At 48.5% G+C, this 25,709-nt stretch overlaps 1 protein-coding gene across 1 annotated transcript; it reads left to right on the forward strand.

Moving 5' to 3' along the window:
- Positions 1–12,856: 12,856 nt before the first annotated feature.
- Positions 12,857–23,682, forward strand: LOC144731989 (uncharacterized). The gene is made up of 2 exons (XM_078613178.1): positions 12,857–13,394; positions 18,341–23,682. The coding sequence occupies exon 2, from the start codon at positions 18,917–18,919 to the stop codon at positions 19,964–19,966; it is 1,050 nt and encodes a 349-aa protein (XP_078469304.1). The 5' UTR covers positions 12,857–13,394; positions 18,341–18,916; the 3' UTR covers positions 19,967–23,682.
- Positions 23,683–25,709: the final 2,027 nt, after the last annotated feature.

A 25,709-nucleotide genomic window follows, 5' to 3' on the forward strand; every position in this document is an offset into this window, starting at 1 on the left:
ATTGTCGGGGGCAATACACAAATTATGGTTTATGCTCAGGGGCCTTACTAAAGGCTGCCAGGGGCAATCAGTGGCCCGTGGTTCTCGCAATGAAGAACACTGATCTGGAGGGGCTCTCTTGAAGCTCCTAGTGGAGGCCCTTACGCCGTGGCCATGAGCGAGTCAATTAATGCAGTGTTGCTAGCTGCTACGCCACTCACAGCGTCCCATTTCAAGTGTAATACGGAGCACTGCATTCACTTCGCACGCCAAAACTGACTGGCCTAGCGCAAGAATCAATATTTGAGCTAAAAAAACTGATTTTTCATTCAGCCTCTTGCCTGGTCTCCTCCTACGAGCTTCTCCCTCCCACCTCCCCATTTCTCATGGACTCTGAAACTCACCCCAAACACTAAACATTCCTTACCCCAACCCCTCTCCATTGCAGACATTCACGTACCGGAGATTGTGGTACGATGATGATGATGATGCTGTTCTTACAGAATATGGAAAGTGTGTGATGTCGTGACTAATTTATTTTAGCAGGTAAGGCCCACCACCCACAGCTGTTCTTTTTCATAAGCGAACCTGACCACAAGTGATAGCCCAATTGAAGTGGCTCATCATGTGGAAATGTATAACGGCCAAGTATCTTCTTGGTTCTTTCGGTAAAGTCACGTAGAAGGGAAGTAATAAAATAATAAAAATAAAACATAATCCCTTCTACGTGACTTTACCGAAAGAACCAAGAAGATGAATCCCTGCAGTCACGAAAGCTTTAAATCGAAAATGTAATGGCCAAGTACTTTAAACGCACGTGGATTCTAAATGTTGGAGGGAAAAACCGGAGGACCCGGAGAAAACATCCACGCGAACACTGGGAGAACATTCCAACTCCAAATATCTAGGCGTGTCAGGGTCGGGATCGAAACTCTGAACCCCTATCCTGTATATGAGGCGAGGTCGTTAACTGATTTCCACCGTGGCAACCAGGAGTGCAATCCATAAACGTTGCAATTTGGGGGAGACTCTCCAAGCGAATGGTTCCTGGCAGTCACTGGGTAGATTACAGATAGGATCTGTGAAGTTCTGCCCCTGCTGTGTGGCGGATTAAGGAGAGTTCTGCTGCGCTAAAATTATATTAAATCTCTGCAGCTACCGGCTAATGACTGGGTACTTAGTCTACGGTTCGTGCGCTGCTGTATAATTATAATTGTCAGCATAAGTGAGAATAAAGGCCGACACAAAAATCTAATACCATATTTGTCAAAACATTTTGTGGGCGTCTCTCAGCCACATCTAAACATGTTGGGGAATGTGTGGACACCCATACCAGCTACGTTGCCTGTGCCCCTGGCTGTGAAGATAATGTAGGGTTAGGTGAGGTAAAGGTCTATAGATCAACTCTTACTTACCTACTCAACAGTTCATCTGGTGTGAGACCGCCTTCTTCACGAAACATAAAAAACTCGAACAAGACGAATTGACCGAACATCCCAAACGCGGCACTCCAAACGTAAAAAATTTACATTTCAATGATTTTCCGTTAACTCGTTGGAGAAATCACTCCACTTACTGCGATGAAGTAAATAAAGAAATATTCCGTCTCATTCCTTGCCTCCCGCTGCTGCTGATATGCAATGGTTATCAAAGCGCAGAAGTTCCAATCCAGAGGTCGCCGGTTCAATTTTGTTTCCTGGCACGACAGATATAAAACAATTGGCATTTAAATTGTAATCCCCCCAACCCCTAACCCTGTCCACCCAGCAGTATAAATGGGTTCATCAAAGTGAAAAATAGCTTCGTTGCTCAACGGATTTATAAATAAAGATTCCAATTCTAATGTCCAGGTCTCATGTGGTGGGCCAGAGCATAGGTACTACAGCGTCTTCCTAAGACGTCTGGGCAGTATGGAAGAGTAGGCAAAACCACCCTGTAGATGAGCTCTCCGGCGCTCCGCCTAGTGGAGGCCCTTCTGCCATCAGTGGCATGAGCAGGAAATTGCGGGGCTGTACCTTTAACTTTACCCTAACCCCATTGTATTCTAAAGCAATGTTAATATATAAAATAAACTAAACTATTTACCAGGTAAGGCCCACTGAGCTATATAGCTTTTTTCAGAAGCAACCTGGCTATCACAAATGATAGCCAATGAAGTGGCTTATCATGTGGCAATTTATTGCAGCCAAATATTCTAGATGTACGTTGATTATAAATGTGGAGGGAAAAACCGGAGAACCCAGAGAAAAATCTGCGCGACCACCACGGGGAGAGAGAGAGACACGCAAACTCCAAATATACAGCAGGCGTTAGGGTCGAGATCGAACCCACGACCTCCTGTATACAAGGCGAAGTAGTTAACATCTCGCCACCGTGGCGCCCCCTGGTGTTGAGTGGAAACATTTTCTTAAGTGATTTTTCTACAATTATTTATCTTCTAAATTTTTCTAATATCTTTTTTATTTCCTGTATATAAAATAATAACTTTGATATTTTATCCAGAAAAGCCACACTGAGTCGTAGGATTCTTCTTCAGGAGTGTCGCGCGAAATCGCGCTTTTATTTCAAAATATTTTCAGCCAATTAACGCTGAGTGTGTACACCGTACAAGTGGGAGGAAACCAGAGCACACGGAGAAAACCCACGCGCGCGAGGGGACAACACTCAATCCCCGTGCAGATGGAAACAGATGGCGATTAAAACGGCGATTCGTCCATTTGATGAACCGTCTCCTGCTGACGAGCCGGTGTATGGCAACCTCCCACGGGAAGGGAGAGATTCTCAACATTTGTGCGGTGATCCACCAACCCTTGGGGCTGCCTTCACAGTGCTGGACTACAGGCAGCCAACGTGCAGAAGCGTAGCACAGTCACCACCGCCGTGCGGCTATTTTCAGATTACTTGTTTGAACAAAACAAAAATTGGAAACTGTGTGAACAAGACTCGGTAGGAACACTTCTCCTGGGTAAACAAACGTGTTCTCACGATGATGCAATTAAATCATGACTTAAAGCTTTCGTGACCGCAAGAATTTACATTCTTTGGGTATTTCGGTAAAGTCACGTAGATAGTTTGAAAGAAAATTGCGGAAAAACTACGACGTTTCGATCACAACACAGGCGATCGTCATCAGGAGGAGAAGTCGCTTGTGTTGCGATCGAAGCGTCGTAGTTTTTTGTTATTTGATTTCAACCTATCTACGTGACTTTACTGAAAGACCCAAAGAAGATGATGCAATTGTTTAGCTGTTGACACGGAGGGGGGAGGGGCACAACGAACGATGGTTGTCCTCTTCCCGTCGCTGCCTGAGATTGTTCGCGGTTCTGACCCAACGCAGGCAACCACCACGTGGTGGGTAGGGGGGTAGGGTGGGTTATCAAATGACCCGGCCTGCAAACCCCGGATTTCAAACGAGGCTCAACAAACACAGCCTGAAATCACAGGATTTGCTATGTGTCTACTTGCCCTCGCCATAGGAATGTGGAATTTCCCCCACAGGTTCATCAGGCCTGTAGGGGGCGGTTGGATTGTCAAATGACCCGCTCTGTAAACACCGGATTCCAAACCGAGGCTCAACAAACACAGCCTGGGATCACAGGATTTGATATGTGTGTCTAGTTGCCCTCGCCATAGGAATGTGGACTTTCCACCACAGGTTCATCAGGCCTCTAGGGGACGGTTTGGTTGTTAAATGACCCGATCTGCAAACACCGGATTCCAAACCGAGGCTCAACAAACACAGCCTGGGATCACAGGATTTGCTATGTGTCTACTTGCCCTCGCCATAGGAATGTGGACTTTCCACCACAAGGTTAATCAGGCATCTAGGCAGTTGGGTTATTAAGTGACCCGCTCTGCAAACACCGGATTCCAAACCCAGGCTCAACAAACACAGCAGGCTGGGGTCAGAGGTTGTGCTCCGCGTCTACTCAACAAAGGTTCAGTCCCGTCAGAAGTCAGTGGTAGGATGCTTTACGCGGATAATTGTAAACTATTTATACTTACAATTTGCATTTTGAACAAGTGATTTATATTTTATTCACTTTCTTTTAAAGTTGTACGCTTTAATGTTTGCACATATTTGTTTGTTTTTCTCTCTGCAGTGCTTCGAGGTGTTACAGCAGCCCTTTTGCCCACTTCAGCAATTGTTTCTTGCTGTGGTTGTCCCACCTGATGACGGACGCTTGTGTTGCGCCCGAAACGTCGTGATTTAATTTATTTTTTTATACCTACGTGACTTTACCGAAAGAAACAAAGAGTAGTGTGTGAATTATTGCCACATGAGCCATATAAATATCACGTTTGATTGACTATGCAGTACTCTCTTGACTTGGTACAATCAATGTCATCACAAAAAGTATACAGCATAAACATCCGATTTCAATGTGTCCATCTATGTGTGTGTGTACACGCGTGTGCCTGGGGAGCAGTGGGCAAAGTGGTTAGCGCACTGCAATACAAATCCGGCCACCTGGGTTCGATTCCCAGCCACGGCTAACATCAGTAGCGAGTGATATGACAACGGATCCTTGGTCTCCACTAGGTCGACTCAGTCTTAAATGAACGACTTGGTGCAGTGTTTGATTATCACTGGAGAGACAAAGACAGCCGGCCATGCCTCTGGCCACACCATCCTCTTGTGCACTGTGTTGACCTTCATAGGGGCTTTCTAACAGCACGTGCCCCAACAGTCTGAAAAGACAACGTGGCGTGTGTGACGAGAGTGTGTGTATCTCTATAGGTGTGTGAGTGTTTTTGTCTTCTATTTGGGCATCGGTAGTGTACTGGTTAGCGGTTTAACACGTAGGCTTTCGCGACCAATATTATTCACAATCAACGTTTTTGGGTTTAGATCGCGTATTTATAAATAACGCGATCTAAACCCAAAAACGTTGATTATGAATACTGGTTAGCGCTATGAACCCGGCGATCCGGGTTCGATTTCCGTTCGCTGCCACCACCAGTGACGATTATCTGAACCGGTCCTGGGCCTCCCCTAGGTGGACTCAACCTCAAATGCATAGCTGATGCGGTGTGTAAACATCGCCACTGGGGAGACAAAGGCGGCCGTGCGTGGTGCTGGCCTCCCACCCCATATAACAGCACTTGCCGCGAAAAGTCTATTATGGCTATGCAGGGGATTTTTCGATTTAAAGCTTTCGTGACTGCAGGGATTCATCTTCTTGGTTCTTTCGGTAAAGTCACGTAGAAGGAAAATTATGAAGTAATAAAAATAAAACATAATAAGATCATTCTTTTATTTTAATAATATTTTATTTTTATTATTTTATTATTTTCCTTCTACGTGACTTTACCGAAAGAACCAAGAATATGCAGGGGATCTTTGTCTTGATGTGTGTGTCCGTTGTAATTGTTGTGCCTGTTTATCGCTCCATATGTTCCGCAGCAACCCTGAATGGTGAAGTTCACTGGCATTGTGGTCCGAGGGTGCAGCTCGGGATTTGAAGGTTGTCGACTGTGCCCTTCATCCCGACAGATTCCATTAATTGAGTAGCCGCATGAGGAGGCCGTGAGCTGTGAATCTCTTTTTTTTCAAAGACGTCCAGTCGGGACCCATCGTCCCGTGTAGAAACAGACCCCCACCACAGGAACATTGCATTTTCACCACTGGGCTGACAGCATGAGTGCTCTGATATGCTTGTTTAAGCAAGAAACGACTTTTGACTCTTTTCACAAAATTACTTTCACTAACGTTGTAAAGTAAAACATTTACTTTTGGGCCACCCTGTATTTGACTAAGAGGACCTATTCATCTTTCAAAAAAATAAGTTTTTTATTTTACTCAATGACCCCCAAAATAACCTTCGGTGAACATTCTGTGGTCATGGCACTGCCTTTCTTTCTCGGTCGCACTGTACAACCCTCCGGTGTGTTTTCCGGTTGAGTTCCTGAAGGAGCACATGGAGCGAAACGTCAGACACCATTCCCGAACGACATGCGGTACGAAGCCGAAAACACGTCGGGCGTTGTGTGGTCATGTTTTGAAAATGCCAAGTTGACCATTTGTGTTGATTGGGTTTACCTTGAAAAAATACACTTTTACTCTCAATGGCTGTCGTTTGATTCAAGGTCATATTTTCTCTGACTCCAGAAATTATGACGAATTTATATAGTTACCTCCCCAACAGCAGTCATGGAGATATTTTTTTTGTGTTCAGTTTATTGTCCTTCCCCCACACCTCCGAACAGCACGGTTGGCTACGCACGGGTTGAAAGACCTTCAACATACGTACAGCAGAAATTAACAGATGTGTATCTCTACCCAGCTAGGAAGATTGTTAGACTATTCACAATGTGTTAAAAGGATGATAACTCACCACATCACGAACACAACCTTATTTTATAATACATTGGAAGGGCAATGGACCATCTTCAGGTCAGAAAAGAACGACAGCAAGAGGAAACGATTCTAAGTAGGAGGTTGTACAGCGCACTATGTAATACGGTGCCCTGAGAAAACTGCTCATCGCAAACATGATAAATGAACAGTTTTGAATCGACATATGGAGCACGCGCTGCCCTGCTGCAATGGGAAGCACGCTAAGCTTGCGACCCAGAGGGCGCCGGTTCAATCCGAGTTCCCGGCGCGGCAGTTGAAACGATGTAGGGTGCGAGCTCCTCAAATCTGATAATTGGTTTTTTACCCTTCTATCTGGCAACAAAACTGACACCTTTTTACAAGGAGTCATGTTTGCATAGACCGCAATACCTGCAGTCATAAAACAAACAAAAGAACATAACTCTGATAATGTGCACTGTCCTTGAAGTTGATTGGTCCACAACCGAGACAGCTTTCCTTAGAGCCTATAGTCTCACATGGGTTGTTGCCAGATAGAAGGGTAAAAAAACAATTTTCATATTTTTACTGGCAAATGAGGTTCCCATAGTGTAGCTCCTCAAATCTGTCACTGCCTTTTCCCCACCCAGCGGTAATCAATGGGTTCACGCACGGTTATTTGATCGGCAGATCGCGTGGCATGTATGTATGTATGTTGAACTTCTTTCACACCCCACGTAGCCAACCGTGCTAATCGGAGGTGGGGTAATATTGTGAGCATTCTCACCCGCGTCGGAGACGTCTGGCCGGCGTGGAAGAGTAGGCCAAATGCCCTCTCGTGGGGCTCTATCTCGTGTGGCTCTTCTGCCAGCAGGGGCGTGAAGCAGGCGATTGCAGCGCTGCACCGTTACCCTTTACAGCAATCACAGTCAGCGTTGGTGATTTCACATCGCAATCGGTATGTACCGAAATCGTCAGTCGGCATTAGGTAATCATCACGGTCGGCGTGACGGTATTAGTTAGCTATATGAGTGCGGTAGTGCGACCCTAAACTCCCCTTGGAGATCACTTTAAAGACCGTGGCGTCACCACGGCGCCTGTGCCAGGCCAGGTGCACTTCGAGGCCACGTGAAGTGTCGAAGGCCTCGCTTGCCGAGAGGGAGGCTACGCGCTGCGGCATAAGCGACGCAAACAGGCGACGATTTGATTTGACGTCCATTATTACCAGTGTAATCATTAACTTGGACATCGATCCACAATTAGGAATATTCCGGTGTAAGGTTTCCGTTACGCTACAATAATTATGAGCGTGTGCGTTATGGGTGTAGGAGGGCTGGGGTGAGAGCAAGGTCATGATTAGTGGAGGGATAGGATTTACACTTGAGAATCCGAATTCATCGCGGGTGGCCGACCTGATTTGAACCCCAAATCTCAGCTGCATCGGCTCAGTGGTGTTTAATTTGTGTTCAGCTGCTTGTCCTTCCCCCCCTCCCCAACCCAGCGCCTCCGATTAGCACGGTCGATTACGTACGGTGCGAAAGAAGTTCAACGTACACACGCAGTGGTCCTGCCAGTATAAATCGCTTAAGGCACGAGATCAACCTCAGTTGCCAGGGTTACCGTTAAAGGTTCTGTCGGAGGCGAGGAAGGGTAGAATCCCTCCCAGGCGCCTCCGATTAGCACGCTTGGCTACGTACGGCGCGAAAGAAGTTCGCCGTACGGTGCCACAGAATCGAGGCGTCGTGGTCATCTGGGGTGAAATCTTCTTCTAAGCTCAGCACTCGCGGGGGTTTGCCCGTGTGACTCAAAAGCCCGGGACGCAATCCACATCTGATCGGATCAGCGTTGTCCACGCGGGTTTGAACGTGTTCCCTAATTATTATATTAGCAGGCGGCACCGGCTAATTGGTCGGCTTCCCCGCAAAGGGGAGGGAGGGCGAGGCGCCTCCAGGCCCATTAGGGGCCGTCCATAAATGACGTCACGCACCTAGGGGGGGGGGGCGGTCAGACATTTGTGACGATGTGTGACGAGTGGGGGTGGGGGGGTTGAGAAATGTGACGTCACATCAAATGCGCAACTTTAAATAAATATAGACAACACGTTCTACTTAATTAAATAGACTTTTTAATACATTTTTTCTCCTACAACATCAGAGTGCAGCGCCACATTAAATACGCACTACAATGACAATAGTTTAAAGCGATTTGAAGCATGGTTTTTTTTTTGGGGGGGGCAGAGCTTTGTGACGTCATATTTGAGGGGGGGGGGTCCTGACTTTTTGTGACGCCGTGTGACGAATGGGGGGGGGGGGTAAAAAATCGTCCAAAATCGCGTTACGTCATTTATGGACGGCCCCATTACGAGGGTTCGAGGCGAGCACAGCGCCGTGGTGCAGTCGTAGAGAGAGAATCGTTTGAAATTCTGAACGCCGCTGCTCTTGCCCATTGTTGTTGCGTGGCCATGCATGATGCTGGTGTACGCTCATTGCTGAATGCGAACGTGCGTTTGAATGATGTCTTTAGCCTTCGCGTGTCCTCCAATCCTCGTGTCCCTCTTGCTCTTTCTCGGCGCTGCTCCCAAAGCGTGCAGCTCACCACGTTTCCTTTGCGCACTTTTACTTGTTCAAAAAAAAAAATCTAATTTCAAACTCAAGCTGCTAAGAAGAGGACGTTGGCTTGGTTACAAGACCCGTCTCGCTCGAAGGGTACGACGGTCGATGGCCAAGGGTAGTGAAGGAGCGGCAGCCGAGTGAATGGGACGCTTTTCGAGGGAACATGCAGGGAGGCGATCGGGAGGCGAGGGAAGCCCGCGTGAAGTTGCTGGGTGAGGTCGTTACATCGCTAGATGTTGGGGGGGTGGGAGCGGCTTTGGGGAGGCACTCATCCAGCAGTGGATTGACCACGGCTGATGATGATGATACTGTATAGAAAATTGTTTTCATTCATTATCCTGGGTTCAATTTACATTTCGCTGTCTCTGGATGTCGATTAAACTTGAAGTCTATTTTTTTTGCATTGTCTACAATGGGGGAGATGGGCAAGTTTTTGGTTTGACATAGAGGACAATGGGAGGAGCGGGTGAAGTTGTGTTAGTTTCTCTCCGTGGTGTCTCTTGAAGTGCGGTGTGCAATTGCTCCATCATCATCATTATCGTCGATGTCCGAAGGCTTTAATCCCCACCTGATATAACTCTTTGACTCACGTCACTTCAATGTCAATAGAAAATCACTTTCCCTGCAACAAAAAACCACCATCGTGACACATTCTTCATCATCAACGCTGTGGCCTTAAAATAAAAAAATACAAAATAGGCGATATTTGGGCAACGGCCCTTCTTCACCACACAGTCTCCAGCTCTAATTATCCACTTTACCTCTGTGGCCTCGAATATGTACAGGGACTCCTCTGCTAACGAACGAGTTAGGTTCCAGAGGTCTGTTTGCAAATCGATTTGTTCGTAAGTCCAACTTTACTCCTGTCGATTACAAACACGTGGTACGGCGTGCACACTAAACACAGGGAATGGCTTTAAAAGTTGAATAATATCCTGTAGATGCCACTGGTTCTTCACATTCTGTAGATGTAGATGCCACCACCATCTATTGCGCGACGGTTGAACGTATGCCTCTCGGTCCAAACAGGCAACTCGACACACAGACGAGGTTTATCCAATGTCCGTAAGTAAAGGAGTCCCTAGATGTGCTATTCTATTCTTGCGTATGGCAGCGATATGTTCAAGAGCGAAATGACCCAACGTCGAGGAATGTCAAAGCCGACGGTACTACTATGAAGAAGGACCATTGCTTGAAATGTCGGCTATTGTATATTGTTTTCCAGGTCACGTCGCAATTGACGAATGTGTTGTTTTTGTTAATTGTAATTGTGTGATTTTTTCACTATTCAATCGTATCGAGAGCACCGATAATCTGGGGTCTGTTTAGCATAGGATTGCTTAAGATGTGTCCGTATGTTGCAGTGTTCTCCATTTCCAGCAAACAAGTTGACTTCAAACAGCACCAAAACTAATTGCCACTCTTGCTGAGAAAGTTGACGGCCAAAGTGTTGGAAACGCATCAAACTGACACAGGATCCGTCATACGCTCCTGGACACATATCTGGCCAAAATTCACCGAGTATCGCCCATGGCTTCCCGCCCATCCAGTCGATCGGCGGATCATGTGTGTGGTGGGGGAAAGTGTGAGTACCACTGACGTGGAAGAATAGGCCAAAACACACCCTGCAGTACTCTGGAGAGGGGCTCCCCCTGGTGGAGGTCGTTTCACAAAACAGTGGCGTGAGATATAATATTAAAGGTTGCACGTTGGCTTAAAGATGTCTCAATGTTCTTCCAAAGTTGAATATTTTGCCCTTCATTGGAGTACCCCTGTGCTCTGCGAAATACCGCGTGTGGACTTTTCCATCGCGGCTGCCATAAACGAGGGAAAACTTGAGAGTAAAGCATCGGGCCATTGCCAAGCAATTGAGCAAGCTTTACATCACACAGTGTATCGCCTTGGGAAATTGTGGTGCAATGTTGGGATTTATGAGTGTGTTGAACAGCGATATTCATTTTATATGGTGGCCTGTACGCGTGAGAGATCTATTTGCATTGCCCCAATAAAAAAACAACACGTAGCTATGATGGCAAGGGAGCAGGCAGGCAGGCAGAGCCATCAATCCATCTGCGCACGTGCGTGCATACGGTATATGATCCCGGTGACGTGTATGGGGTTAGTGGAGGAGGTGGGGTGCAAGGGAGGTTGCTGGATTGGTGTTCGGTGTCTTTGTCTTCCTGCGTGTGTGTATGACTTTGTTTGGCGCGCGGTGGAGCAGTCGTGAGCGCACTCGGCCGACAAACCCGGAAATCTGAGTTCCATTCCGGACCACGGCTAACATCAGTTTGTGAGGGATGACCAGTGCCGGATTAAGCTAGTGCGGGACCTGTAGCATATGTTATAATGGGCCCTAAATAAAAACACATAAATATTAAAACACATACATTTTTTTACTTGCATAAGTAAAGTAATTATATTCTTTCATTTGCTATACAGCCAGATAATACGACGAATCGCTAACCTTAAACTCCCAGTCGTTCATAAAAGTTGAAGGCAGTATAGTACTATAGTAATAGACCAAGTGCAGAATCACTGAACTGGAATTGATAGCTTGAAAGCATTTAGCGCGGGGCCCTTGAAAGTGCGGGGCCCGTAGCTACTACATATGCAGCTACTTTTGCTACTAGGATAATCCGGCACTGGTTGTGAGGGTTTAACTGACCCTGTCCCGGGCTTCCCTTAGGTTGACTCGGCCTTAAATTAGTACTCTACAGCAGTGGTGTGTAAACATGTTTTGTTATGTGTATGTATGTATGTATTTCTGCATTTTTATTTTGTCTATGTTTCTCTGGCTAATGTACAGTATGCCTACGTGTCTTTGTGTATGTCTTTGTCTGTGTAGGTGTGTATGCCTCTCTATGTGTTATTTAAGTCTTCGTTGTGTGTGTGTGGGCAGCGCACTACGCTAAGAACCCGGTGACCCGAGTCCGATTCCCGTTCACTACCAACACCAGTGGCGAATATTTGAACCGGTCCAGTTCCTGCCGCAGGTCGACTCAGCCTCAAAATGAGTACCTGGTGTGGTGCGTGGTGTGAAAAATATCATCATTAGGGAGACAAAGGCGGCCGGGCACGGGCGCACACACGAGCCCGTGTGTGCCCGTGCCGACCTTCATAGGACAGATATTCATCGCTGTCAAGCCATACGGTTTAGCCGTATTCTTGTACAGGGAAATTGAGTTTTCAGGTCCGTACGGCATACAGCAGTTTCAATACGCGCAAAAAATATTTGTGTCTATTTGTCTGTGTTTCTCTCTTGTGATGGGACTTTGTATGATGAACGTCGAGATTTATACGGTGCACGGGGTGACCAATAAGATCTGAATTGGTCTGATCGGGGGTTGACAGGTATGCAGATACTCGCTTACAGCACTTGCCCCAAATAGTCCGTTAAGGCTATACGAGACGAGGGGGGTCCTTTGCCTTTGTACGAACCATGCTGGGTGGCCAACGCAGGGCGGTGCAGGGGGGGGGGGTAAGGAGGTGGCGGCGGTGGCCTGCAGCTAAAAAAGCCCCCCCACCACCACCCCCCCACCACAACCACCCCCCCACCACAACCACCACCCCCCCCCCCACCACCACCACCCCACCACCACCACCACCCCACCACCACCACCCCACCACCCCCCCACCACCACCCCCCACCAACAACACCCCCCCCCACCACCACCACCCCACCACCACCACCCCCCCCCACCAACAACACCCCCCACCACCACCACAACCACCCCCCCACCACAACCACCACCCCCCCCACCACCACCCCCCCACCACCACCCCACCACCACAACCACCCCCCCACCACAACCACCACCCCCCCCCCACCACCACCACCCCACCACCACCACCCCACCACCCCCCCCACCACCACCCCCCCACCAACAACACCCCCCCCCCACCACCACCACCCCCCCCACCAACACCCCCCACCACCACCACCCTCGTCACGCGCCACCTCGTGACGAGGACGACGCCGCTCAGCGCGCTCCGTGGGAAGCTCCGCGGCGCTGAACCTCATCATCCACGAGCCCCGCCACGACACCGACACGACACCGTCACGACACGCGCGCGCGCAGCTAACGCGGCACGCCTCGATAACATCAACAACGTCGTCGTCATCTTCGTCGTCGTCGTCTTCGTCGTCTTCTCACCCGAGTGTCTACATCTTCGCTTCGTGATTATTATTATTATTATTTGTATTTGTTATCGGCTGGCTAGAAAAGACGTCGTCACAATCACATGGCCGAAGAGGCAAGCCGCGGTTGTTTTTTTTGCGCTCTGCGTGAACGGCGGCGCGTGTGGGTGGCCCTTTGGAATTGAAGAGGCAATAAAAGTTGCCGCCGTCGCTGCTGCTGCCGCTGCTGCTGGACGACCTTTTGTGGCTCAATGATTTCCGAAGACTGATTCAGCCAGCGGCTGCTCCGTCGATTGCCGGTGGATGTGCCCGCGACAGACGCAAGACGCAACTCAAACGTGGAGCGCCCTCTCCGCTGCGTCGCCAGGTGAGAAGCCGTCGAACAGTCGTGCGACCACGGGAGGTCCCGGCGACACGCGACTCCTCCGTAGACGCGTGTCGCGGGGTCCTTTTTTTAAAGGGGCTGCTTCGTGACCGTTATCGATTAAGGATCGTCTCGTATCCACCACCACCACCACCACGGTGCATTGCGGCTCTTGAAAGATTGGCCGAATTCGGAGACAAATAATATTTTTGTTATTTTAGCTGCCGGTCGCTGTGCTGCACTCACAGGCTATGTGTGCGCGCGTGTGTGTGTGTGTGCTACATATTGTGTGTGATTAGAGTCGTTATTATCCTGATGGTAATACAGACAAATAATGATGATAATTACAGCAACTTAATTCATTCACTGATGTGGTAAAGACATCCCCCACACCGTATCGATTATGGATGTGCGCGGGGGGGGGGGGAGTAACCATACTTCACCACGCTGGTCAGTACCGGTTCTGATGTTAGGTGACCACTGATGTTAGCCGTGACCGGGAATCGAACAGAAAATTTAAATCAAGTGTGAATCGAACAGAGGTTTCCGAGTTCACAGCGTAGTGCGCTAATCACCGCGCCACCGCTCCACTCAACGTGTCCTTTATTTAACCAAGAAAGCCTCACAGAGTCTCAAGACTTTTTCACTATTAAAACGCTCACTAACGTTTGACACATTCCATTAATGAGCGTTTTAATATCGCCGTACTCTACAACGTGTCACCTTACGTGGGGAGCGGTGGCGTAGTGGTTAGCGCACTTCGGGACGAACTTCCACCAACTTGAGTTCAATTGCCAACCACGGCTGACATCAGTGGCTCGGTGAAGCCAGAAGCAGCTCTGTATCTCCCGGTGTAATCGTAAATAATGGGGCGGTGTGTGTGTAAAACATCGGCACCGGGGAGACAAAGGCGGCCGGGTGTGGAGTTTTACAAAATCCTCCCACTCGTGCGCCGTTCCGACCTTTACTTATCGTAATAGGCGCTCGCTAACAACACGTGCCCCGGCGGCAGTCTGTTAAAGGCTACACGCGGGGGGATCTTTAACGTCTCCAATTCGCTTCCCGTCAAATTTACATATTCGATTGTCGCTGTAAATCAGCGTCGGAATGTTCATTTATACTGCGGGAGGAATCCGATGAGCTATGAAGCGCGTTCCCCCCCCCCCCCGCCCACAGATTTCCCAGTAGATGGTCTCGCTCAGGACGAATTTCTCTCATGCCCCGACTCCACTCGTTTTGCTCTAAGTTAACACGCGCAAGTCTTACGCAAACTCTGCGGAAGTTGTTTCATAGTCCAGAAGGCTATTAAGAACTTATGATCGGAGCGTGTGGTTACCACCACGACGTAGACAGTACATCCGCATAACGGGAGTTCTCTAGCTCGAGTGCGTCCACTGATTTAAATCTGATTATCTTATTATAATCGTATTAGCCAAAGTATCCCAGAAGAGAACCCTCCTAGAAAAATCGAGCGTTGAGCCTCAGTGGGGCTAACCGTATCAAGGGACGTCTACCTTCGTTATCTTCGTTATACCTTTGTTATCATCATAGCCATGAGATCAGCACGTGCCCCGGTGCTTGGGGGTTGGATTATTGCAGCACAGCGAGGGATTGCGACATCACAAGGGAGGCCTGCATGCATCCAGCAGTGGATAGATGAAGGCTGATGATGAATATTCAGATATACAGTTAGCGGGATGCGGTCAGGATCAGGGGTAGAGCTAGACTTTGCTTGCCTCGTGTGGTTTGGGATATGGTTATGGTTAGTGTCTGGTTTGCTGAGTATAATTATGGATCGAGTAGAATTGGCTAGTTTGTTGTGGTTACAATCTGGACTAGTCTTTGATTGGCGAGTGTGGTTTGGGATATGGTTATGGTTAGTGTCTGGTTTGCTGAGTGTATTTAGGGATAGAGTAGAATTGGCTAGTTTGTCGTGGTTACAAGCTGGGCTAGACTTTGATTGGCGAGTGCCGTTTGGGATATGGTTACGGTTAGTGTCTGGTTTGCTGAGTATATTTAGGGATCGAGTAGAATTGGCTAGTTTGTTGTGGTTACAAGCCGGACTAGTCTTTGATTGGCGAGTGCGGTTTGGGATATGGTTATGGTTAGTGTCTGGTTTGCTGAGTATATTTAGGGATAGAGTAGAATTGGCTAGTTTGTTGTGGTTACAAGCTGGGCTAGACTTTGATTGGCTAGTGCGGTTTGGGATATGGTTACGGTTAGTGTCTGGTTTGCTGAGTGTATTTATGGATAGAGTCTATTTGGCTAGTTTGTTATGGTTAGAGCTAGGGCTAGGCTTTCACTTGTGGTGCTCGCCGCATCGTAACTTGACCTCGGATGAGGCCAACTTTCGCAAATCCTCTCCAGCAACCGATCGCGAACTTAAAATCAATATTTTTTATCGCTTTTGCCGCAGTCTGCTAAAAAGCTCCCACCAAAATACATTTAATCAAAATCGATTTGCAGAAGCCATTTGGCATTAAAGTACATTGCGATACATTTATATAAATGGGTATAACACTGGATTGAGGAATTAATGTCTCACTGAATATTACCTCTGGCCGCATCATGAGGTATCCTGGATGTGGTGTGCCGAATTTAGAATCTTTTTTTGTGGTCACTGACCCAGACAAGACACAGCTAAAATGAATCCCTGACGATATTTTACATCTTCAGTGATGATAGCACGAAGACCGGCGCTAACCTACTGGTTCCTAAGCCTAACGTGAGACATGGCGTTTAGCGAATGTTTAGTGAGAGTGAATGTAAACCGCAATGCTTCTTGGTTCTTTCGGTAAAGTCACGTAGAAGGGAAATAACAAAATAATAAAAATAAAACATAATAAAAGAATGCTCACGACGTTTCGGTCACAACGCAAGCAGCCGTCCTCAGGTGAAGAACAGGTCTGTCGGAAAGACAGCGTCGTGAGAATTATTGTATTATATTTTATTTGTATTATTTTACTATTTCTCTTCTACGTGACTTTACCGAAAGAACCAAGAAGATGAATCCCTGCAGTCACGAAAGCTTTAAATCGAAAATTAAACCGCAATGCCTTTGCTGTTCTCGTCAAGGAGCATAAACCATCATCACACGAACTCCGGTCATCCTCGCAGCAGCAGCAGCAGCAGCGGCTTTTGACTCAGCCATCGAACAAAGACGGTCACCGCATCGCGAGATTTCAGATGCGCTTCTGCGGCCGTCTGGAACGCTCTTCCATCCGATATTAGGACACCACCGGAGCTGTGCACTTTTAAATAATTTTAATTGAAACTCATTTCTTTAGAACTGCTTTTTTGTGTTGAGTTTGTTGTCCTTGCCCGCACATACAGTACATATGTAGTGACATCGCTGGATGTCACCATGCTGTGGGTGTAGTACCAGCCCTAGAGGGGCACGGTGTGCACTGAATAATAGCGCTGGATGGCATCACGCTTTAAGTGCAGTGCCAACCATACAGGACAGGGTGTGTGGGTGCCGACCGAACGATAAGGTTGTGTGAGGCCATGGCACTCTGGTTGACCCTGGAGGACACGTGACCGGTTAAGTTGACAGAGGGGCCCCAAGAGGGGTCTAGGGAGGGTCACGTGATTGGGGCCCAGATCCTTCCCGAGGATTCTGGAAGGTGGGCGTGGCCAAGGGCGAAGCCAGCCACGCCACAGAGAATATAAGCAGGGTCCCGAGAGGGACCGGGTTTGTTGTTCATCCTGGAAGAAACCCTTCGTCTACGATCTCCGTTCAACGAGTCTCCAACACGTGGGCACAGGCCGAAGTCGTTGGTCCCAGTCCGTAGTAGCAGTTACGTGGTAACTAGTGTAGTTAGCTGGGTGGTCACCACCTTAGGTTGTTATTCTGTTCAGGGGAAGTGTGTTGGAACTGAATAAATGTGTCTACGTCTGTGACTCAGTTGAACCTATTACACATACATAAACTAATTTTAAGAGAGGTTTAATTGGCACAGAAGGCCCTGTATGGTGTACTGTTATTAATAAGGCAATTGCATGGTGGCCTGAGTTGCATGTTCTCCTGCCAATCACGTGATGCCTCTCTTGACAGCTTCCATGCAAAGTGGGGGTGTTTTCGGTGGTAGCGCAGACATTAACTTAGCTGACACGATGCACACAACCCTCCTGGGTTTCCACCACAGTAATAGAACAATGGCTGCTTTCAAACCATTCGTTGGTTGTTTGATTGCACGTGTTAAAAATACAAGTTCAACCCCCGCCATCCCAACTCCCCCATCCCCGGCCCGATTGGCATGCGGAGGCGTCGTAGCCTCACGGAGCGCGCTGGTTATTGGTATCAAAGGTATCCGCTTATCTGTGCGCGCCCTCGCACCCAATTGCACATTCGCCCCTTTCACTGCGCGGGCCTGAGGTGTCACACAAGGGAAATTTAAAAAAATCGTTGTCGTCGTCATCATTATCAGCAGCAGCAACAACAACAGCAGCAGTCGCTGTGTTATTATTGATGGAAAAAAAGAAGAGGATTTTTTTTCCTTTCCGGCATTAATTCAGATGTTAAGACGTTCAAACACCAAATATACGCGTTTTGATAAGCGTCGAGTCTGCAATAAACACACATGTTTATGGTAGAACATTCAAACAAACGTGCTTTGATAATAGTGTATGCGTTGTCCTTGGAACTGATTGCTCTACACCACAGACAACCTCCTTGTTTCACCAGTGTCAAACCAGAGAATGACAAAAGGCGAATAGCACAAAGGCAATCCAAATGCATCAATAGCTCCGGTTGAGCAGTTATTATTATAATTATCATCATCAGCAGCAGCAGCAGTATCAGCGTAAGCAGACATCAAACCATCATCATATGCTGCCCTTTGACAATGTGTGCATGGGGAGTGTTTTAAAAGTAAAACTGTGAACTTACCTGTGATTGGTTAAATGCTTGGTGTTATTCATCATGTGTGAGTTTGTTTATATTTTAGGAGAGGAGGCGTCTGACCAGGGCCTACTGACCGGGACCATTTCCAAGTGCTGAATATACCTTGCTGATCTCGTCAGGGAGCATAAAGCATCACGTGAACTCCGGTCATCCTCGCAAGTGGCTTTTTCCTGGCCATCGGACAAAGACGGTCACTGCATCATGCGCTTTCAGAAGCGTTTCTGCGGTCATGGGGATTGCTTTTCATTAAGCTAGTAGGAAACCACTGAGAGCTGCTTTTTGTGTGTAGTTTGTTGTCCTTCCGCCGCACCTCCTATTAGCACGTTCGGCTACAGACAGTGCAAACGAAGTTCAACATACATACAAGCAAAACGAACTCACTCCCTCACTCGCCCAGGACTTTCAGCTCTGCCAGCTCAGCGCTCTTACCCCAGAGCCACCTGGCCAACTCAAACACCCACCCACCGACCCCCACGACCTGCACACTCACTCCCTCGCTCACCCCCTTGCTCACCTACCCTCTCATCAACGCACCCACGCGCTCACCCTTCCCCTGCCACAGCTCCTCTCTGCGCTCACAACTCTATAATCACCTCACCGATCAAAGACTCGAGGCGCGATGCAAAAGGTACAGGCCCCCATGCATCCCACGGGAAAGAACGCGTGGCTATGCCCTCAGGGCCCACAGAGACCTCTCAAATCTGCCCTCAAGGCGGCCGAGGGCGACGGAGACGCCAAGGAGCGACCCGCCTTGCGTGTGGGCTTCGACCTTCGCTCTACCGAAGTTCGGTACGTGCCTCGGGTGGTGAACGGCTCGGAGGAGCGGCTGCGCCGGGAGAAGGCGATCATGATGATGAGCAGCAGCAAAGCCGAGGAGGCCCTGCACCAGCTGCACCTGCACCAGCAGCCGCCGATGCTACTGCTGCAGCAGCAGGGCAGGAGGCGCGCCCTCTCCACGTCGTCACTCACCGACGACCTGGTGTACCTGCAGCCGGCGCACGGCTCCCGCTACGAGCAGCAGCTGCAGCTGTTGAGGGTTCCGCAGCAGCAGCTCCACCGCCGCAAGCGCAGCCTGTCCGTATCGTGCGATGGCACGGAGCGGCAGCTCGGCTCGCCCGGCCGTGTGGTGGTCACGATGCCGGTCAAGGCACAGACGCTTCGCACGCTCAGGGACACGCGGCGGTGGCAGCTACCGGCGTCATCGCAGCAGCAGAGCGAGATGATGGACGGACCCCCGATGCAACTCATGATGGGACGTCGTGTGTCGCACAGCACCCAGGGCACCGAGCAGCACGGACTTCTGCCACGCCGTACCTTGCGCTCAAGCTCGCTTGACCGCTCCACCCTGCGGCTGGTGCCGGATCGGCTGGAGGTGCCGCCCAGCAAGATCGTCCACGAGAGGCGCCGGTCAGCGAGCGTGATAACTTCCCAGGCCGCGGCCAAACCCCCTGTGGGTCCCACGGCCGGCGAGGAGAAGAGGAAGAGCAGCGCCAACGTCAAAGGACGAGCGGCGGAGTCGAACTCGGCCGGGAAGGTCGGGGACAGCCCGAACGGCTCACCGGTCAAAGAGGACCTCACACAGGTGGAGGAGAACTCAAAGCCGTCGCTCCGCGTAATGCTGCTGGGCATCATGAAGATTAAGAATTCGCGTGGCAAAGACACGACGTAGTTTGGCCTCTAGCTGATCCGCGTGAACAGCGCCTGGAGGTTTTAGCACAAGATGGCCGGGTGACACAGGAGACTGATACTGTGTTTCAAGTCTCTGAGCCCTTCACCTGTGAGGTGCGAATCTGAGTTTTGGCCACCCGTGGTTAAACCGAGGTCTCGAATGTAGTAAGTTGGTGGTTTCAGTTCGGTCATCACTGACTGCACTAAGAAGACATTAAGTTATAAAATTTGGGATGTCACTTCAGTCGGTGTATTTAAATTCTCAAAATTACAAACATGTTTGCTTTGTCATGCGATGAATGCCTCTACAGCAGGGAATATGCGTTGGTGCGCCTCGTAGTGTGGATGAGGCAATTGAATGGATTTCAGAAGTAGTTGTTTGCTATCACCTTCCACATGCCATTCTCTAATAAGTTGTGATGTTATGTCACTGCTGTCCAAGAGTTCTGATTAGATAACTCCACCGTGTGACGTAAGCACAATATACCTTGGAAAAAACAAATGCTTTTACACTGCTGTCACTAACAGGCACGACCCTGTAATTAGAAACAGGTGAATGAATTTCGGGGGACAAATACCCCTGGATATGCGTAGACCTTGACTGGAAGGTCTCGAGTTCACATCTCTATTGGGTAGTCAACTCAGCTACTCATTCGTTCATCCTTCAGGAGTGGATAAAATGAGTACCACTTTGTGGGAAGCATCCACGTGGGCTAGAACAAATACGGGGGTAAAGTGCAATTGGCAAAGTTTTTTTTAAAAATAAGTTTCGTGGGCCAAAGTAGAATAATTAAATAAAAACTTGGAAGGGCAAGCGTCAAATGGTTTTAATCATTACTATAGATTACGCTTATATAGCACATTTCACAAACTACTGTTGTTCCAAGGCACTCAACAGTCTATCAAAAAGTGCAAAGTCTCCCAGACTACAACTGTTAATTCAACTTGCTCGCGCTCGCCATAACATTCTGGATTTTTTTTATTGGCAGCTTATGGCTTTGCCACACTTGCCAAAATTGGGGGTGGGTTTGGCGTGGCAGCCATGACAGGCACCCTGTGTTCCTTTGCTCAGGCAATCAACACAGTTGCGCCTCGAAAACACACACACACAAGAACACACATGCGTCAGCGGAGCCATAATGCGGCTCGGTGTTTTTTGTAAACAAGCCTTGCTCACAAAGGTCAGGTTCAAAGTTGACATCGCCTGGGCGTGCCTTTCTCTGCCCAGAGGTCAGGTCAACAATATTGCTGAGAGGCAAATTGTGTTGGGCCCTGCATTCCTGTGAAAATCAAAACATGCGTCTTGAGTTCCTGCAGCTGATACAGGCTGAGTCTGTGCCGTGTGTCTGCATGCGTGTGGTATACAGTGATGTGGTGGTTAGCGCACTGCATGATGAAACCGACCATCCGAGTTCAATTCCCGCTCATGGCCAACACCAGTGACGATTATGTGAACTAGTCCTCGGCTTCCCCTAGGTCGACTCGGCCAGGAATGAGTACCTGGTGCGGTGTGTAAACGTCGCCACTCGGGAGACAAAGGGGGCCACTCACCCCCTCGTGTGCCGTGTCTCATTAACAAGGTGATCGCTAACAGCATTTGCCCCAACAGTCTGTTAAAGATTTGAAGCTTTCGTGACTGCAAGGATTCATACTCTTAGTTTTTTCGGTAAAGTCACGTAGATAAAAAAATTAAATTAAAATTATTATTTTTGTATTATTTTATTTTATTAATTTTAATTTCAGTTTTTTACGTACGTGACTTTACCGAAAAAAATAAGAGTATGAGTCTGTTAAAGGCTGTGCGTACGGCAGCAGTCCCCAACCTTTTTGGGACCAGGGACCGGTTTCGTGGAAGACAATTTTTTCACGGACCGGGGGGGCGGGTCATCATTGGGTCTTTCCCCCTTTTGAAAGAAGCTCTCCAGCGACGTTTGTTTTTTACTCATTTTGGCTACTAGGGTTAGCAGCTTGTGGGCTCACCAAAACCGTGACTGAAGTGGTGAATAAAATAATGGGGCGAGCCACGCGCGGACTCACCGCTCACCTCCTGATGGGGGTTGGGGAGCCCTGCTGTACGGGATATCTTTGTCTTGATGTACAGACAGAGACAAACACAGAGAAACAAACACAACGAGACATGGAGATCTGTGGACACAGAGAAACACAGAGAGACGTGGTGCAGAGACAAACATAGAGACAGGAGGCATGCAGAGAAACACAGAAACGTCCACGCGTGGCGATTCAGAGACGATGAAAGAGACGGACAAGGCAAACGGAGAGACGCATCGAGACTCGGCAAAACACATCCACACAAACGCAAACAAATTTTGGAGGCGGTCTCCCAATCTCAGCGGCCGCGGCATTTAAACCCGGCCACCGGGTCACCAAAGGAACGTGGGCACACAAGGCCAAAGTACAATGCACCGAAATAAACGAGAACGCATTCCCTGGGCTTAGCAAACACGGGCGGAAAAAAGTCCTAAAATAATCTGAGCCATGCGCCACCCAATAGATTATAGGCTTACGTGACATCACGTCCACGCGGAGCAATGCGTAAAATGTAAAAGTATCTGGAAGCTGGATAAGATTACGCCTTATATAAGCACAGCTCCGATATAAGCAACATCCTTCCTGAGAAGTTTGATTGGACACAAGGTGAACACGTGGAAGCAAACTGAGAGACACGGTGTCCTGTGGACACAGTGAGATACGGAGGGAAACCAGACACAGACGCATACACGAAGACAAAGACACAGAGACATAAAGTGATATACTGTAGAGAGAGAGAGAGAGACAGATACTGGCAAACGGAGGGAACACGCTGACACTCAAATATAGACGGAGAAAAACATGTATCAGGGGCACTGGCTCTGGAGGGGGCAAACGGTAACTTAGAATACAGGCACACTTCAGAAATAAGCACACATGGAGGTGTGCATTTCGTTTCTTCTCCCCAGTGCTCGGTGCACATGAGGAATGTTGTGTCGTGCTGGCCTTAATCGGGTGCTCGTTAAGAGCTCTGATTCCCCACGGCGTGTAAAGCTGAGAGTGGCTATATAGTTGCTCTGTTGTTCAGTTATATGTATGTGCACTGAATGGACATCCTGTAATCCAAGTGGGTATTTGTATGTTGAAATTGTACGCATCTTGGCGTGGTGTTTATATATAGCAGGGCGCAGCTTTATTACCGTGTTATTGTTAATTCGGATATGATCCGATCGCGATGTTGATTGACACAGACACGCAGATCGACGGATGCAGATCCACGGCACGGAGAGAGATGTAGTTGAAGGAAAAGTCACATGGAGACAGACCGACAGACACGTGGAGGACGCAGAGATGGCGTTACTGAGACGGGACGGAGAGAGAAGCGTAGACGGTGACTGAGATGGACATGGAGAGAAAAGACATGGAGACGCAGAGAGATGAAGACAGAGATATACGGAGACGATCACTGACATACACATATACAGTGGAGACTCGTATATGTAGCCAATAATGCAGAATATGCTGCATGGATTATTGTTGACATTTGAGTACTAAAATTGTATATTGCAGTCATGTACTATACAAAGCGGGACTTTGTATGTCAATGGCACATGATGTTTTCTGTAATTACTAGTAGTTAGTACTATCACTAACAAACACAACAATAAAAGCGTTTTGTAACCTTCGGCAGAGAGACAATGACAAAATAAACACGTGTCATCAACCGCCGCCAATGTTGTTGCTGTTATTCATGTGTGGGATTCGGTTGACCTTATCTGAGTTTCAGCAGGTTCAAGTTCAAAGGACAGCAGGGCTGGGCACAGCTGAGAGTGCAGATGCTGCATCTGTCAGTCGTCTCGGTCAGTTGAGCAATGCCACCTGGGTCTGTCCCAGGACCTCCTTGCCAGCGGCGAGCATTCCGCACTTGGACATGATGATAGCAGCCTCAAACTGCACGGAGCCTGGCTCAAGTGGCCTGTGGCTATGCCAATGCCTCTTCGTGGAAGGATGGTGGCAGTTGTTGTTGGTGTTGACTCAACGAATAAATGGTGCTGTGCTTGTAACTGCAGTACATGCAGAGGTGCATCTAGTAAGGGGGAAAGGGAGGGCAGTTACCCCCCTCTACGAAATGCTTAGACAGCCGCTGTATCTCATGATTTTAGATAAACAATGTCTCCTTCATATATCTGTCTCGCCAAAGTAACGACAGTATTTCATCACGCGACCCACCAAGTCCAACGTCTGGACTTGAGAGGGCGCCAGAGGTGGGACAAAGTCATTGTTATGCAAGTCCAAGTCGAGTCGCAAGTCATCAAATTCATGACTCGAGTCTGACTCGAGTCCAAGTCACATGACTCGAGTCTACATCTCATAGGTGGGACAAAGTCATTGTTATGCAAGTCCAAGTCGAGTCGCAAGTCATCAAATTCATGACTCGAGTCTGACTCGAGTCCAAGTCCCATGACTCGAGTCCACATCTCATAGGTGGGACAAAGTCATTGTTATGCAAGTCCAAGTCGAGTCGCAAGTCATCAAATTCATGACTCGAGTCTGACTCGAGTCCAAGTCACATGACTCGAGTCCACATCTCATAGGTGGGACAAAGTCATTGTTATGCAAGTCCAAGTCGAGTCGCAAGTCATCAAATTCATGACTCGAGTCTGACTCGAGTCCAAGTCACATGACTCGAGTCCACATCTCATAAGTGGGACAAAGTCATTGTTATGCAAGTCCAAGTCGAGTCGCAAGTCATCAAATTCATGACTCGAGTCTGACTCGAGTCCAAGTCACATGACTCGAGTCCACACCTCTGGAGGGCGCGGATTTCTGCAGCATCATTTCAGTCCGAGGGCACTCGGACTCGGTTTCAACGTGCGACGCCTACATCAGTTTCGTTTCAGTTTCAGTTTCATTTATTTGGTATAGCCCTGTGAGCCATTCGGCTCTTGAATCGGGTGCAACCGCAACAAACACAAAACTAAAACATCTTAAAGTGACTATGCGCAAACAGAAAAATCCAGGGAAAAACTGCAAAGTCTTCCAGAAAAAAGCACCGTACACCAACGCTGTGTGCAAAAATCCCAGTGGGATACAAGTCAAACAACAACAACAACCACAAGACAACTTAGATTAAAGCCATCATTCTAACTCCGTCTAACATCGGCAGATGCAGGCTTGCTGGACGTACGTAGCCAACCATGTTTACACAATATTCCTCCTGCTGCTGTGTTCACATTCAGTAGTTCATTGCAAGTGCGGGGGCCAAGCACGGGGCAGGCAATCTGAAACCACAAGATAAATAAATACAAACTTACACCTCCGTTCCCATAATTGTCTCACCGCATAAACGTTAAAGCGTTTGTGTACACATCCCACGAGGAACCCGGTCACACGGCCTTCTCCGAGTGATTTTGTTCTGCGGCATTTGTTCGACACAAGAAAACTCCGCACCGGTTTCAACATTCACCGTCTCATCAGCAGCGTCGGATTTGCTCAAACTTTCGCTGATCATTATTTTGTGTTTTTATCTACTCCGTAGGTTTGCCTTAGAACTAGAGCCCATAATACTGGTAAGATTCTCCTGGTTACACCAGCCCACAGGGGATTATTGTGTCCGTCTTGCAGGGAGGGGCTGGGTGGGGAGGGGAGGGTGGGGAAGGGCTGGGTGGAGAGGGAGGGGTGGGGCTGGGTGGGGGGTGGGAGGGGTGGGGCTGGGTGGGGAGGGGCTGGTCAGTCTATATTTGAAGCTTTCGTGA

Source organism: Lampetra planeri, chromosome 2, assembly GCF_965212315.1.
Source record: "Lampetra planeri chromosome 2, kcLamPlan1.2.h2, whole genome shotgun sequence".
NCBI lineage: Eukaryota > Metazoa > Chordata > Hyperoartia > Petromyzontiformes > Petromyzontidae > Lampetra > Lampetra planeri.